The 16229-nt window shown below is 35.7% G+C and overlaps 1 protein-coding gene across 1 annotated transcript in view; it reads left to right on the forward strand.

Annotated features, from left to right (window-relative positions):
* Positions 1-1340: 1340 nt before the first annotated feature.
* NLN (neurolysin) overlaps positions 1341-16229 on the forward strand; it is a 31115-nt gene continuing 16226 nt past the window's right edge. The window contains exons 1-6 of the mRNA XM_085322368.1: positions 1341-1605; positions 4134-4282; positions 10344-10451; positions 11944-12046; positions 12773-12933; positions 14317-14452. Of these exons, the coding sequence (XP_085178494.1) occupies positions 1377-1605; positions 4134-4282; positions 10344-10451; positions 11944-12046; positions 12773-12933; positions 14317-14452 (886 nt within the window). The 5' untranslated portion in view covers positions 1341-1376. The remainder of the gene's footprint in view (positions 1606-4133; positions 4283-10343; positions 10452-11943; positions 12047-12772; positions 12934-14316; positions 14453-16229) is intronic.

Genomic DNA, 16229 nt, shown 5'->3' on the forward strand with positions numbered 1-16229 from the left:
TAAGTTATAGGTAGTCTCATCTCTGCATGTTTCAGTACCCATTCCACTCTGGAATCTTTGTGTAAGTAGACCATAGCTTTCCAGATAATATAGCAGGGAGAAGGGTCTTGTGTCAGCTCAGCTGTGGAGACTTTGAAGGGATGATGGTAGGGATGGAGAGAAACTGCGTAGTGGTTGAAAAGCGTGACCTCTTGCGTGGATGATCTCCCCAAAATGAATGGGGAAGAAAAAACAGGGTAAGGAGTGGGAAAAGGCTGGAGAAGACTGGAAAAGAAAGGACAGGATAGTGTATCAGAGAAATGGTAAGATAAGGCAGAATAAGTAACTGAAATACACTGTATGAAGAGAAAGATATGAAATCCTGGGGAAAAATGTGAGCAGAGGAAAGTTGGTGAAATATCCTAACACTTTCTTTCTTCTGGTATTTCAGTGAGTTGAAAGAAAATCAGGTATGTTTTTCTTAATATTGAGTTTTCCTCCTTTCTTAAAGCACTTGAAAAACAGCTGAATTTCAGTGGGGTTTTGTTTTGTTTTGTTTTTATCATTAAAGATTAGTGAAGGGGCAGCCTTTGCTCGCACAGCAACAGAACTAAGACAACCGATGTATGTACAACCTTCCGTCTAACTAAAGCTGAAATATAGATGAGTTAAATAACCAGGATTATTAGTACATAAATTACAGTAACCTTTTTTTCCCCTTTTCTGGCAATAGAGTGAAACTATCTGTATAAAATCTTCAATAGTTAAAGGAGTAAATTTTCAAGGGAGTAACAATTTAGGTTTTCTTCCCATGGTCCATTATGCAGCAAACATTCAGTACAAATGTAAAATTATTTGTTTCAGTGAACACTAGCAAACTGCATTTTTTTCTTGTGCGTATATTGTTTGCAGTTCTTGGTCTTTATAATCTACAAATTACTGTGTGGATTTTGGTCTTTATTTCAAAAATGCAAAATACTCTCTGTTTTTGTAGTTTCAGTAATTATTTAGTAATTTATTCAGTAGTTGTTATGATTTGCTTAGAAGACWGAATAGCAACTCAAATCTGTCTGTTTTCATCAATACCAAAGGTTTTATATTTGTCTGCAAATATATTAGATGATAGTTGGTTTTCCTCTGAATAGAATAGGTAGAAAACAGACCTCTGATTTATTTTAAAATGAGATTTATTTGATAAGGGTAAAAGCTGCTTATGGTCCTGCTGGACAAATGGTGGCTCTAAAAAGAACTTTCATCTTGCTTCTAAAAATATTCTTTAATTATTAAGCCTGTTGCCTGTTTCTAATTTATTATAAACTACCTTTTGAACTACAATCTCAGTATGCAAAAATCATTTTAACACTTTCAGGGCTGTTGGGCCACGGCTTGTCTTGAGGATGACGTTGGGAGCAGAAATTACTGGCCAGCTCAAAGCCTCTTCCTATATCACATCAAACCGAAACCTTTTGAGATGGGACCTGTCCCCAGAGCAAATTAGAACAAGAACAGAAGAACTGATCAGGAAGACAAAGCATGTATATGACAGYGTTGGGATGCTTAATACTGAAGAAGTAACACATGAGAACACTGTACAGGCTTTGGCAGATATAGAAGTGGAATATGCAGGTTAGTGTACTTTTTTTTTGTGATTCTTTACTTAGCACATTTTGTCCACTGATGAAAAAAGGTTGAGGAATGATTATTATCACTTATGATTCTGATCCGAACTGCTTGTGTAGAATATGTAGAGGTCTCATAAGGGCCATCAGTCATTGTCATTTTTCTGGGCATCTCACCAGTATGTAATTTGATTGTATGCGAAATTCTGCTATGTTACTGTAGAGACAAAATTTAGGATTAGTAAAACTGTTGCATTGATCTTTTTGACGCATCCAGAGAACTACACTGGGCACTGTTTTCTTTTTGCATTTGAAGCTCTGCAGAGTTGTATTTTCTTTTCCAACTGTGTACAACCACTAGGGGACAATGTGCAGCTGCCTGTACAGTGTGCATGTACAGTGTCTGTGTTACGTATAATACCTTCAACTCTAAGTACATTTCTTCAGACACTGCAGAAATCTGACTGAGAGGAGCAAGTCAAATTGAATAATGACAAGTTTGGTAAATTCTTAATAGAGAAAAGGTCATGGATGAATATGGAGGAATTTTTGTATGCTCTTTTTTTAAAAAGAATTCTTCACCTACTCACTATTATATTATTGCTTGCAAGTACTTGAAGAAACTAGGGAAAGATACTCCTGTCTGAATTGCTCTTATGAGTTATTAGGACATGCCAGCATGTAAATGGAGTTTAATGGCCCAACACAAGTCATTCAGTTAACTTTTATCAGTCAGGTGAAATAGAAACGTAAAATGTGATTGTAGTGCCTTTGTTTGGGGAAGGGAAAAAAAAGAAAAAAGTCATACTGTATGACTCCCCCAAAAATAGTGACTCTAACAGAATGTCAGGTTCTCTTACCCTTTCCAAAATTCACAGTGGCAACGGAAGTGCTGAAAGCAGGTACCTTGGCTTCAAGCACTGAGTCTTCACCTTGTAAAAAAGAGCAGCCTGCAGCATAAATGACTGTATAGTAATATTAGTCTGTAGCATTTACACTCCTTAGAATTACAGTTCAGACATATCTAGTGAATTGACTGGAGTTTTTGCTGGCAGAAGACTGAATAATCTTTATCTAGTCCTCTCAGATTCGGTTTTAATTGTACCAGTGTATTTGGTACTATTATTTGCAAGCTTTTTCACCAAAGTAAAAAAAAAAAAAAAAAAATCTGCTTTAAATTAAAAAGCAAATCTCTGATTCAGAAAATAGTGGCCATCAGCTTCTCAGTATAACCATCAAGATTACATCTTCCAAGTGTGCTTTCTTTTTACATGCCATTGCACGGGTAGGTCATACCTAATCTTTTAATGCTAATCTTCAAAGCTGTATGTGAAATTAGCATTACTTAACTCTGAAACACCCTGTAGTGTATGATAAGGACATATTACCACAACAGTATACTTCCATTAGACCCTCGAATTTAAGTCCTGTGTGGCCCTCTCATATGCACATGAAAGTGAGAGTGCTGTCCCAGTAACTTGAACTCATTATCAGGAAAGACACAAATGACAACAGACCTTACCTTTCACTTGAAAGCTGCCAAAACTCATTTCATCATTTTGAACCATCTTGGCTTGATGATAGGAGGAAAAAAAGAGAAGTTTCCTGTGAGCTTCAAGAACTGTATGCCGATGCTTGCATTCCATAGGTTTCTAAAGGGAGTATCTGAGATGATCACAGTGTGTGTGTGTTTTTCTTTTWAAAAAAACATAGGTTACTTAAAATTATAGTGCTTTACAACTTCATTCCTAGGATTATTGTTACTCTCTCTCTTTTTTTTTTTTTTTGAGGGGAAAAAGTTAAATTATAATTGGATAGAAATAAGAAGTTAATTCAGCTTACCATGGCATTTCATTTTTATTTTAGCACCTGTATTCAGTGTCATAAAGATGCAATATATTTTTGCAAAATAAGAATTCATCTAATTTCAAAAGTACACTTAAAAACAATAGTCTTATTCAGCTTCTGACTTTAAGAAGTTCAAAATACATAGATAGTATCCTTTGCGGTTGCTTTATTGTTTCCTCTTAAGTAAATAAGGAAAGAGAGGGGCTTGGACACTGTTCTGTCATGCCAATATAAAAATGATCTCAGGACAGATAGGCATGTTTTGAAAGATTCAGATCTTTTCAGTTAAAATACTGAAAGGGACGTGTCTGTGCCATCTATGAAACAGTATTGGTCTTCTTGTTTACAAATGGTTCATCTTTCAAAAATCATAGATCACGTTTATATACATTTCAGTTGACTTACGGAAATATTGCAAGGATGAGACAATTAGACTTTGGTAATGGATGACTTCAGTAAAATATTAGTTTGTTACGGTGCTATGCAGTTTTATCCCTTTACCCATTCATTTTTACTTTAACTATAATCACTTCATTACCTTCAGGCCTGATATGAAGCTTCAGGTTGCTCTAGGTACTTGTTTCTTATGGTTTCTACTGATATTGGAAAGAGGARATTACTGGAACAGTTCATTTGTAAGTACAAGTTCCTTATCCTTAAAGTGTCACTGCTTTTTTATTTAAACAGTGGAAAGAAGCATGTTGGATTTTCCACAGCATGTCTCACCAGACAAAGAGGTGCGCTTAGCAAGCACAGAAGCTGATAAAAAGCTTTCTAATTTTGATGTGGAGATGAGCATGAGAGAAGATGTATTTCAGAAGATTGTTTATTTGCAGGTAAATCACAATGACATCACTGTACATAACTTGTGGAAGTGTAGATAAAATTCTGAAATTGAAAAAAAGTGAAAAAAATATTTAAAGTTAGTATGCACTATGCTTTTTTCAAAACCCCCATCACTGTATTTGCTTTACCTGTTCCTGTAGCAGTCAGATCTTTCCAGTGGGACACAGCTATCCAAGCTGGGACTGCAGTTCCTCAGAAACTTAATCTATTCTAGCCTGGTGTTCTGCTGTTTGCCTCCCATCTCTAGGCGTGTTTCCTTCTCTCTCCRTTGCAATAGCTTTGACATTTGTCTAATTTTCCAGTGAGCTGGTTCAGGAAGCTAGACCAGCAGAAGGAAATCCAGTAGGAAGAATAAAGTGAATTGTTTTCTGTTGGCTAAGCTTCCTGAACTGGTTTGCCCAGAGCATCACCAAGTGGGGAAGGGAAGAAAGGGGCAATATGGCAATCTTTATTTAGATTGGCTCATGCTACTTTTGAATTTGAATCCAAGGTTGTGCTTTATTTCTGAAGTTGTTGAGGATTTAAATTTTAAGTTATAAAAGTTATTGCTAATAACATACAACTGGGAGTGACCTTCAGTCTTCTGTTCTGATCTGCTATTTATAAGACAGCCACATTGTATACTCATTCTTATGTGTTGCTTAAGCCTCAGAATATATCTTTCAATTTGGTTTTAGTATTTTTTACTGATTGAAAAAGTTCCTATCCCTTTGCATTTTTGTTCTGTTGTTTCCCTTCTAACTGAGCACCTGCACGGATTTTGTATTCTTCTCCTGTCCAGTTTGTTTTGTTGCTTAAACAGGAAGAATTTTTTTGTTTTGTTTTTGTTTTTTTTCCCCCAAATGCATCTGGTAACATTTAATTATCATTTTTCAGAAAGATAATTTAAAAATAATGCTAGGAAACTATTTAACATGAACATGTGAAGAGCTTGCATTTGTCCGTGCTCCAAATGTGAATCTTCTCTTCCATCTCACCTACTTTCAAACTTCTTGCGGTGCTAGTAATACATTGGAGCGCTATTTCTTGGAGTCATTGTGCTTCTTGCAGTGTTGACTGGAACCAGTGTTGTATTTGCAACATTGTATTTAACTCCCTTCTATTGTCTTTTATTGCTATSTTTTCTAGGTGCATTTGCAAGTGTTTTCCTCTAACTGAATATTGGTGTTTACATATACGCGTAGGTGTTCATGGTTTCCTTTTGAGGACCTTCTGATGTGTGTTGACGGATAGTGCCTTATGTTGGAGGTTTTTTTTTCTCTCTAATCTGTTGCTATTAATTGAATTTTGATATGCATTTATTACTTGCTGTGATTATATCCCCCCGACCCCATATAATGTACACAGGTACATTTAGGACTAGTCTATAATATCTGTGTATCTATCTTTTTTTTTTACTTACAGGAATTTCTAATAGTACTAGTAGTGAAAGTAGTTCTATTAGTGAAAAACAATTGCTACTATTCAGCAGTATTACTTTCTATTGATGTTTTATATTTTTATTTGATGTTTTCCTACTTCATTTTCCTTTGCAGCAATATCTGTCATTTATAACAATTGCAAYTGTTACTTAAGTCTTCATTTCATTTTTTTAGGTATCTTTTGTTTTGGCTTGACTGTAGCATACAGGCATATTTTAGTCTTAGCTTTCCAGAGATAGGACCTGCACTGAGGTCTGAGCACTCATCAGCTTCGTAATAGCTAAGAAAGTAGTAACAGTTTTTGCTATAGGAGGGTAGATATGAAATTGCCAGCGGTGCAAGACTGAGCGAGTCCTGCTCTTTCCAGATCACAATACAAAATTTTTGCCTAATTCATCTTCTCCTGTTAGAAACTCCTAGCTGAAAAGTCAGGTGCCAGGAGCAGATGAAAAAAACTCTTCCACAAACAGAAACATTCTGTTGAAATCATTTTAAACAGAACAATAAAACTTTTTTTTAAGCTGCTTTGTCAAGGGTRTAAGAGTTGAGATACATGAGTTCAGTGTCTTGATATTACAAAGAGAGGTACAGATTAAAATACAATGAAGAGAATGAGGCTCCTCACACTYGGAGCTTTTTTATAATAGAACTAATCCACTGCATGATGACTAAATCTCCTAGCTCTCAGTGACATCTGGAATGTTTTTTCTCCCTTTATCCAAAGACTAAACCTATAAAAGCTATTAACTGTTTATGATTCTTGAATTTTGCTTTATTTAAAAATAGGTCATGGTGGAAAATGTGTGATATATTTGTATTTAGTTTAAAAATGTGGAATAGTGTTGGGGGGGAGTGTTATTTATTTTCCTAATACACTGAGGGAAAAAATGCCACTTAGGTTTTGTTATTGAATATACTCCAGATCTTATTCTTCAGGAAACTTTGACTTTGGGATCTGAAATTTTGAATAAAGGTGRATTTGGTAGTGAAACTATCATTTTAGATTTCATTACTGCTAACATCTGCACATGTTGGCTAGCAGAGGCATGTTTAAGAATGTTGCCGATCTTCTCCACCCACACACCCTCAGGAAACGTGGCCTGATGTAAACAGCTGCTGCGGTTTTTCTTCCTGATATTCTAAATAGGTTTCTTTTCTTATTCTATCTCAAGATTTCTTCATGGAATGGGGTAGCATAGTTGTTCAGAAACATATATAAATGGCATTYAAAATCATCAGCCATAACCGTTCAAAATTTTTGTGAAGTTCCAAAATTTCATGTGCAGTAGTGTACTTGCAGTTAGCGCTTCTGTTGCAGTTGTTGCTCATCGAAGGGGCGGTGAGTGGCGTGGAGCATCCTGAAGGGACGCGAGATGGCTGCAGCGCCCCTTAATTCCTCTGCCTGTGAGAGTTTGTGCGGTCGCTTGTCCTTGCAGTCGTGACTGGCCTCTGGAGTGTGACTCTCCTTGCCTTAGGCATGTCCGTGATGGAGATAAGCTTCCCAAGGGCTACTGTTAAGGCTAGAAGCTACTTGATATTGCTGCCTTGTTAAATGTATGCAGAGATGCATATTAATCAAGAGGAGCATGAAGAACACAAAATTAGTTTTCTTGTCGTTTCTTCTAGAAAAAAACTCTTTCATTTTCTTAGCTCTAGAAGGAGCAAATGTTCACTGGCTATAAGGGCTTACAAATATTTGTGAATTCCTCCTTCTGCCTAAAGTCTCTAGTGGCTTCGGRCCTAGGAGATTTTTGGGAGTGTGACGGATTCATTTTCAAATCTGTCTAATGAGGATGGGGGGAATCCCCCCCAAGATGTAAGTAGTTCAGYGAGGCTTTTCACAATCCTCTGTCCTTAACTATTACTTCAATAAAAGAAGTGTCTCTTTAGAGATCAGATTATTCACATTTTTATTCACCCTTTCTGTTTCTGAGCCTTACAGTACAGTTAGCACAATAAAAGTATTAATGCAATGACAATATCTACATTTTTCACCTCTATTATGGTGAAGTCATGCTTTTCCTATCATACTGATCTTAGCCCAGAAAAAAGAAAAAGGAATTGTGAGTTGTCTAGTGAAAAAACAATACATCAAAATTCTAATTATTTCAAATATCAAATACGGTTTTACTCAATATCACAGCATTACTTCATAATCCTACATGTAGTGCTTGGTAGCACAGGAACTTTATGGAGCTGCAGCATATCAAGGAGTATTCTTTGCTAGAAGCAGAACAGGAAGCCTGAGGGTCACAGGGAATGGGATAATAGCATTCCTATTATTTCTTTGTGTTGGGAAGTGTTCTGTATGGCTTATCTTATGCATTTATCACAAATGAGGGTTGAAAATGTGAGATCTGACTTGGGGAGGAGACGGGTTCCTACCAAAAGGAAGGAGCTATCTTTTTACATCATTTTGTGAGAGCGAAACAGCAGAGGCCCAGTGCTGCAAAAAAATTATAGCCATAGTGAACTGTGCACCATATAACCACACTATTCATGCATCGTTGACTTTGGCTATGTGGTGACACACAAGTTTGATCATCCAACTTTAAAAAAATAATTTCTGAAAAAATAACCTGATAACAGATAATACTAAAAAGGAAAAGTACTCTTCATCATTTGACTATGGTATTATCAGTAAACTAAGATATTCTGCCTAATGCTTTAGAAAAGTTGGTTTATCACAAAGCAAAGTGATTGTTGTCAGTACTTTTTTAATTAGACTTAAAAAAAAAAAAAAACCACTTATGTGTAGACTGCTGGTATGTGCACAAGTGAGTTGTGCACAATTGTGTTAATGCTTAGTTCTGCCCTTCCTCACTGCATGGTGAGCAGGAGTAAAGACTTGTGACTATCTTCTTTGAAGAGCAAAAAGAAAGCTAAATTCATTCAAATTCTTCCATGTTTCTAAAAACTCATCTCCACTAATTTTTTATCCTATACCCTGTGGGAATTTCCCAAATAATATCTTCAGAGTAATAGGAGATCTTGCCACTGAAAAACAGGACAATACCAGTGGTTATGATCACAGAAATACTGTTAAAATAGGGGGTATCTGGTTTTCCCCAGTCTCTACCAAAATGTATTAGCACCTGAGCAGTTTCCTTCTGCCTATTCCAGTTGACCACTTGAGGCTTTGAGAGAGCAGGTCAGTCCCTGTGTGATATGTTTAGTCATTTGTATGTTGAGCTTTGCTTTTCAGAAGTTGCAGTCCCACTGAGCTTATCCTGTTTCTTGTCAGTAGATACTTTTGGCTCGTAGCCTGCAGAATGGCGGTGTATCAGCTTTCATCAAAAGGGAGGTGGTAAGAAACCACTTTAGTATTAAATACATATCTAATTATTTCTGTTTTTCAGAAAAAAATAGGATAAATTTTTCATTAGTTGTTGTTATTGTACTTCTGTACTCACGGTGAGTCTGCTTTGGCTGGACATTACATCAGACTTTGTTGTAAATAATGGAAAATCTATGTGATCGCATTCATTCTGTTTTCAGAACCTTCGATACATTTCACTAAGAGATTTTATCACACCAGTGAGGGTGCTGATCAGAGCAGACATCGTTCATATGTTGTTAGTGTGTGAATTCTTTTTAAATCAGAGTTGGGAAAATACCTGTTTCCGAGTTATTATTATTATTTATTTTATCCTGGGATACAACTGGGTTCTCGTCGCTCATCCTTCCTGCTTAAGGGAGAGCTAGTTTGCACTGACAGGTCATTAGTTGACAGTTGTGTAACTCTTTCATAAAATTTGCATGTTTCAACATCCTTACTTTTCAGAGATGCCAGTCAAGAATTAATTGTAGGTAGGTAAGCTGATGAGAGGGTTGTTAAGACAAGTCTGAGCTGATTCCAATGTCTTACAACCTTTAAGGTGAACTTTAATAARATATGCCATTTTTAACAAGTACTATAACTTATGCCTTTTTAAAATATTCACTTTATAATGATGGAAAAGGAATTTTAAATGTTTAGAGCATTATTTTCAATTTAAGAAAAAAAGATAAGTTTCTGAATTAAATTATTATGGTCTAGTCGGTTTGAATGGATCTGTCTTTGTAAGCTAGACTCTCATAGGATTGTTTCAGTGATCTGTTCCAAACAGTATCTTGTCTTTTAATGTCAGTTACTTTAGCAAATGATCATTCAAGAATCTTCATAATGGCACAACCAGCCTTAGAAATACTGATTATTTGTTGTCACTGTTTTGTTCTGAAAAAGGAAATTTTACATGCTTCAACTTTATCCTATCTGATACACTGTTTCAGGCTTACTGAAAGTATCCTTACAGCGCTTACTTCTGCAAGTGCACTACTTAAGTGCACTACTTAAGTGCATAGTACTGCAAACATAAAGGACTTGTCATTATGACAACATGTAAATGCTTCTGTTCTTATTTCTGGCTGTGATACTTAGTAAAAGAAAATGACTTTAAAACTTTTTTATATCAGTGAAAGAATACTATTATAGGGTAACTGTTTTTTAAAAACACTAAAATCCAGGATGCTGCAGTATTTCTATAATGCTATTCTAAAGAACAGGTCTGTTCAGACCCTTCTTTTGGTAGGTATGTTTCTCACAACRTGCTGTGAAAAGAATTCTCATTATCATCTAATGTCATTTCAGCAAACCTGCAATCTCAAAAATTTAAAGCCTGAAACAAAACGATATCTGGAGAAATCAGTTCAAGTAGGAAAAAGGAATGGACTCCATCTTCCTAAAGAAGTGCAGAATGTAAGTAAGCGTTCTTAGATTGTAAAGCAAAGTGAAAAAAATTGTTCAAGGGATGAAATTATGGTTGTGTAACTGAACTATTAAGCATATATTTGAGCTTAGTCCTTTTGGAGCTTTCTTAATTACTGCTCTAATCTTAACTGTCTGTTGTTATCCCCAGATCCATTCTTTAAACTTCAATCATTTACAGTTTTTTAAATTAGTTTCCGACAGTACTCAGTGGTTAGAGAAGGTATCGCCTCTCTTAGGTTTCTTTTAATCTGGAAGACTATCTGGAAGAAGTTTGCTATATTTGCTGATCAGAGAGGAAGCCTAAATTACTGGATTCCTTGGATTCCTAGCCAAGAGGCCTAGGCCTCTTAATCAAGAGCCTCTTGGATTCTTAATCAAGAGGTCTTGCAAAAATATTAACTGTGAGTTCAAGCTTCAAAGTGTATGTGTTGTAATTGTTATAAAGACACAGCTATTTTAATTTCAAATATTAGCCAACGTTGTAAAATAAGTAAAGATTTTCAAAGATGCTACTGATTTTGAATARCAAACTTGAGGTAGCTTCAAGGGAGCTCAGGCAGCACTGAGAAGCTTGGCCCCGTGAAGAGAGGGTTTGCCCAAGCATCTAAAAGCCCTTGTCACTCCTGAAAATCATGAAATAAAGTTTTCAGCATTTGAGATGCTGGAATAATTCTCCTTAAATTCTGACCTGTTTTGTAACACTCTAGGTTTATGACTCTTGAATAAATTTCCCTTTGCTGAAAATAATCATTCATCATGTACATTCTTCAGCTAGTGGGACCGTTGTCTTTTATGTATTTACGTTCCATAAAGGCAACTGATTCTTCTAGGAGAACTTTTAAATACTCTGTAAGAAGACAATAGTTGAATTACATTTATGTAAAATCTTGACTAATAATAACCTATGCCAGATTCATCTTTGTGTGTTGTTACTGGTAAATACTGTTTATGTGAACTGGCAGTAAGGGGCAAAGACATGCTGAAGATACATGAGAAAATGCTTCAGAGAAGTGAAAGGATTTAGAAAAGGTTTTGGAATGCTCTTCTATGCTGTGGCTCTATTCTCTTCCTGTAATTTTACCTCCACAATCGMAAAGAAGTGTTTTTCAACTGGTTGCATGCTTTTTATTCCCTTGATTCCCTTTGATTTTAGTTGGTATTTTTATATTTAAAATTAGACTTTTCAAATATGAGAAAATAACTAAATGAAGGCACATAATGCTATTCTGAAAAGTTCATTGCRTTGTCGGTACCCTCTGAGTTGAATTTTTTGAAACATTTTGAAATGTTATTGGAATGATAGCCCCACCCAGGATTCATTGGCAACAAGATTGCTCAGAACATCAAGAAAACAAAAAGGTAAAAATGAGCCTGATAGTACCTTGCTGGAAAAAATGAAATGCTATTCAAATGTAGGTTAGTAATTGCCAAGCATTCAAAGTTTGTTTTTTGACTAAGTTTCAGTTTATATTTGATTTAGGAAATAAAGACAATGAAGAAAAAWTTGAGTGAGCTGTGCATAGATTTTAACAAAAACCTGAATGAAGAAAATACATTTCTTGTATTTTCTAAGCAAGAACTTGGTGAGTAGTTCACTAGCTTTTTTCATTTCTTCAGCTCTCCAGTTTTATTGAGTAATCTTTTTTGGCCCACTTGGTGATGGTTAGATGAAATGGAATCCTGGCTGCATTCCAATCTTCTCCATTTCCTTGTCAATCCTTCTCCAAAGTTAGTTTAGAATTACCCTTTGTAGAGTTTTCTTCATAGACTGCTGCTTCCCGGACTGTTTGCCTTGCATAAATTTAGAGCATCTGGCCTACTTTTTTCATAACTTATCTTTTCTCTGCCTCTCTYTGTCTGCTCTCTGCCATCAGGCAACACGGTGTGCATTTTGTTCGTTATAATTATCTGAAAGACTTCTCTGTCTTACAAGATAGTTAAGCTACTTCAATCATTTAAATGCTGGTATAAAGATTTCCTGTGATAAGGGATTTGGGGATTCATTATCTGGAGGGCATGGTACAAAATGCTCTTTAACAGCACTGGAGAAGATATTTTAATAGTCATAATCAATTTTACTAGCCCTACATTTTCTTTCTCTTTTGCTCACAAGTAAAACATCACCAATTTTCATTTTGCTTGGTTTTGATTTGAAAAAGTATTGGCAAATAGTTGTAAAAAGAAGAGTTGTTTTTCTGTGGAGACTCCTGATACCAAATTGGGTTGTAGCAAAACAAATGCAGTAATCTCACAAAATGAGGGGTGTAGCTAACTCTGGTGAACATCACTTATTAAATTGTGTTCCACAGAAGGCCTTCCCGATGACTTTATTAAGAATTTAGAGAAGACTGCAGAAGACAAGTATAAAATTACTTTAAAATATCCCCACTATTTTCCTGTTATGAAGAAGTGCTGCATTTCAGAAACCAGGAGAAAGTTGGAATCTGCCTTTAACACAAGATGCAAAGAGGTACATCATATATTGAGTGTTCTACCATAGGGTAATGACAGAGTTGAAAAATGGAGCTAGACACCATTTAGGTGTTAGGTTTGGGTTGTATATATTGTCTAGCACTACTAAACCAACACCTGTCAGTGCAGTCTTCCACTTCCTCGTTAAAAGCTCATGATCTGCGTGTGTGTGTCAAAGTCTCAGTGGTGCTGTTAATAGAACTAGGATCTTGTTCTCTTGCCAAATTTCCCAATGGTCTATTCCGCAGSTACTGGTTGGCACTTTCCTCCCGGAGAAGGCTTTCTGAATGTAGCTTCTGAAGTGGGATTCTTCAGAACGAAAGGGGTTGTTCGAACACGTGTTTTAATTATGAAATGCAGGTGAAATGTGAAATAAATGCTTTTTTGGTTTTTTTTAACACGAGTCATTTAATTATCTGAAAAATAGCTGGAAATATCTTATAAAGAGGAGAAATCACTTCGCAAATAATTTGTTTGAAACTGATGAGAACAGACACACAGATAGGTACAAAAGTAATGAAAAGAGTAGAAAGGATAGAAGAAGTGTCATTCAGGCAATTGTACCAATCATTCATTAGAGAACAATGGCAGAATTGAGCTTTTATACTCGAAACGCTGGGAAATGTGAAGAGTACAAGATAAGATAATATGTCACCGAGAACTGAACACTGTAAGCTGGCACATTTAAAGGGATATGTTGTAAAAGCTGTGGGACCATCTTCAAACCTAGTATTCTGTGCCTGCCTTGTAAAATGGTTTTTACCAGTGAAATTGCGCTTTTCCAGAAACGGAGTTTCACCTATGTTTTCAGCTTCTCAGGGATCCTCCTTGCCTGTGTGCGTGTCTGTGCCTGTGTGTGTGTTTCAGATGAATGTTATCCCTTACTCTGGTTGCTGTTGTCAGAGTGAGCAAAATAAGGAAACTTGCAAATAAACTTTGTGTGTTGGCCTAATAGTCTGTCTTTACCATTAGTATTTGCAGTCTGTCTTCAGCAGGATCTAGCAATTTATTTAATTTAATTGTATCTCTGTTATCTTTCGTATGTTTAAATGATTGATAAAGGAAATCAACTTTTTGTAACTCAAATATTTGTTACCTTAAAAGGAAACTGTATATCTTATAATTAATTGAAATAGAGTTGTTATAATAGGGAGAAAAATGACCTAGACTGATCAGAAAATGAGATTTTTAGCTATCTATAATCRAATGTTGCAAAAAAGAAATTACAAGAATCAAGCTAAACTTTTGTATATGTAAGTCTTAACGTGTTTCATTTTAAATGTTTGCTGTTCTTTATGGTTACAGATGTTATTCAGATAGTTGTTTTCATAATGTGCGCTGACTGGTTTGAGTTCACAAAATTGCCTTTTTTCTATTTTAGGAGAACACAAAAATTCTTCAGCAGTTGCTTCCACTAAGGGCAAAAGTAGCAGAGCTTCTTGGATATAATACTCACGCCAACTTTGTCCTGGAAGTGAACACTGCAAAGAGCACGGATAACGTAACAGCCTTCTTAGGTTTGTTTTATTTATAAATAATACTTTTATATTTAGCGTGGCAACATAACTTCTCAGCCATGATTAATTTAAGTACATAATTGGGTCACAGCGTGCATCATGTTCAGATAGAAAAGGAGCTCTCTGTTGCCCCAGCTTTGGCATATTGAAAATAATCACTTTGGAACAGTTAATACAGATAAGCTGCTGTGTTTTTTTCTGCCCCCAAAATGTAATTATCCTAACTTGGAACCAGAATAGCATGTGCAGCATAAGCATCTGTTATCAGTTCAAGAGACTGTGTCACAGTTACAGCTTTTTATTACTGTAAATTAGCTACAGATTTTTTGTGTCTGTAGCCTTAGCATCTCTTTCTGTACACTGATAGAACTGCATTAAGTATAATAAAAGATACAAGTCTGCTTGGAGAGAAAAGGTATTTCTTGTGTCATAAAAGGTTTTAGAGGAGCAGCTTACAACTTGTGAAGGCACAGAGTGCCCTTTTTAGTAATCCACTTCTGTGTTTGCTTTTCTGTGGAAGTGTTTTCTGTTCTGGTTACAACAGAATGAAACTTTTGTTAGCAGTACAAAGGAATGCTGATCARTGCAGCTCAGTGATTTTTCCGCAACTGCTGCTTCTGATGGTTACTTTTGTAGGGAGGAGAAATTTTTACAGAGTACTTGTATCCATTATTTAAAAATGAAATGACTGCGCATGGTCTTTTGATGAGTGACATGGGATTGTGGGGCTAGAATAGTTACTTACGCCACGATGACTTATGTGCCTCGGTATGATTGTTGCGACACCTGTGCATTCTGTGATATTTTAAAATACCTGTAGCTTCGAGCAGTTTTTAAATATTTATGTGTAAGTAGATGAATGAGGTAGTTATCCCTGAACTGATGTCACTGAGCATACCTGCTGGCAGGTGAATTCCTGAGCTGACTGAGAGGTTAATAGAAAGCAGGTATGTGCTCAGCATCTGTATGATTGTAATGCAGAATGCTTAGTTAATGAACACAATTTATTGAGTTCCTTCTCTCTTTTCAAGACAAAAAAGACTTCTAAAAAGAAATACTTCAGAATTAATTTGGCAGCTACACTGCTCTAATTTTTTTCTGTTATTTCAATTTGGAAAAAGAGTAGTAATGCCAGAGCTCTTTGCGATATGCAAAACAGCACATTACTTGATGCTTTAAAAAAAACATGCTTCTGTAAAAGCCATCTTTTGCATGTAACTAGTCCTGAAGTCACTGTGACAGAATAGCCTTTTGTACATTCATATGATTTTTCTTTTATACTGTGGTAAGGTAAAATTATTTTAACCTTTTTTAAAACATCTAAGTGTTATCTCAGTTTAGGTCTTTGGTGGTTTTTGATGCGATCTCCACAGGCTGGAAAAAAAAAAAGAATGACCTAAATCCTCTCTGAAGATAAAATCCTCTAATGGAATTTGCGCTGAAAGAGATTTTGAAATTTTGGAACTGCTTAGTTTATGGCTTCACGTACAGTCATCCTACTGACTTCAGTGGGTCAATTCACATGCACAGAGTTAACTTTTACTTTCTGAAATTATGCAGTTCCGTATAATAAACAACATTTCTTTAATAGTTTGTCGTAAGACTGCTTATTCCTTTTAACCAAGAGAATCATGTATTTATATTTTATATAAATAAACAGCCAAGAAATTATTCAGTGCAGCAATAAGATCTGTTTGGTAACAATGTTTTTCTGTGTTTGCACAGCAGTGAAGAGGTTCAAATGTTTCTCCTTCAGCTGTAATTCTGTCATGTCTCA

This window comes from Rhea americana, unplaced genomic scaffold (genome assembly GCF_003343005.1).
Source record: "Rhea americana isolate MKP2758 unplaced genomic scaffold, rheAme1 scaffold_77, whole genome shotgun sequence".
Lineage (NCBI taxonomy): Eukaryota > Metazoa > Chordata > Aves > Rheiformes > Rheidae > Rhea > Rhea americana.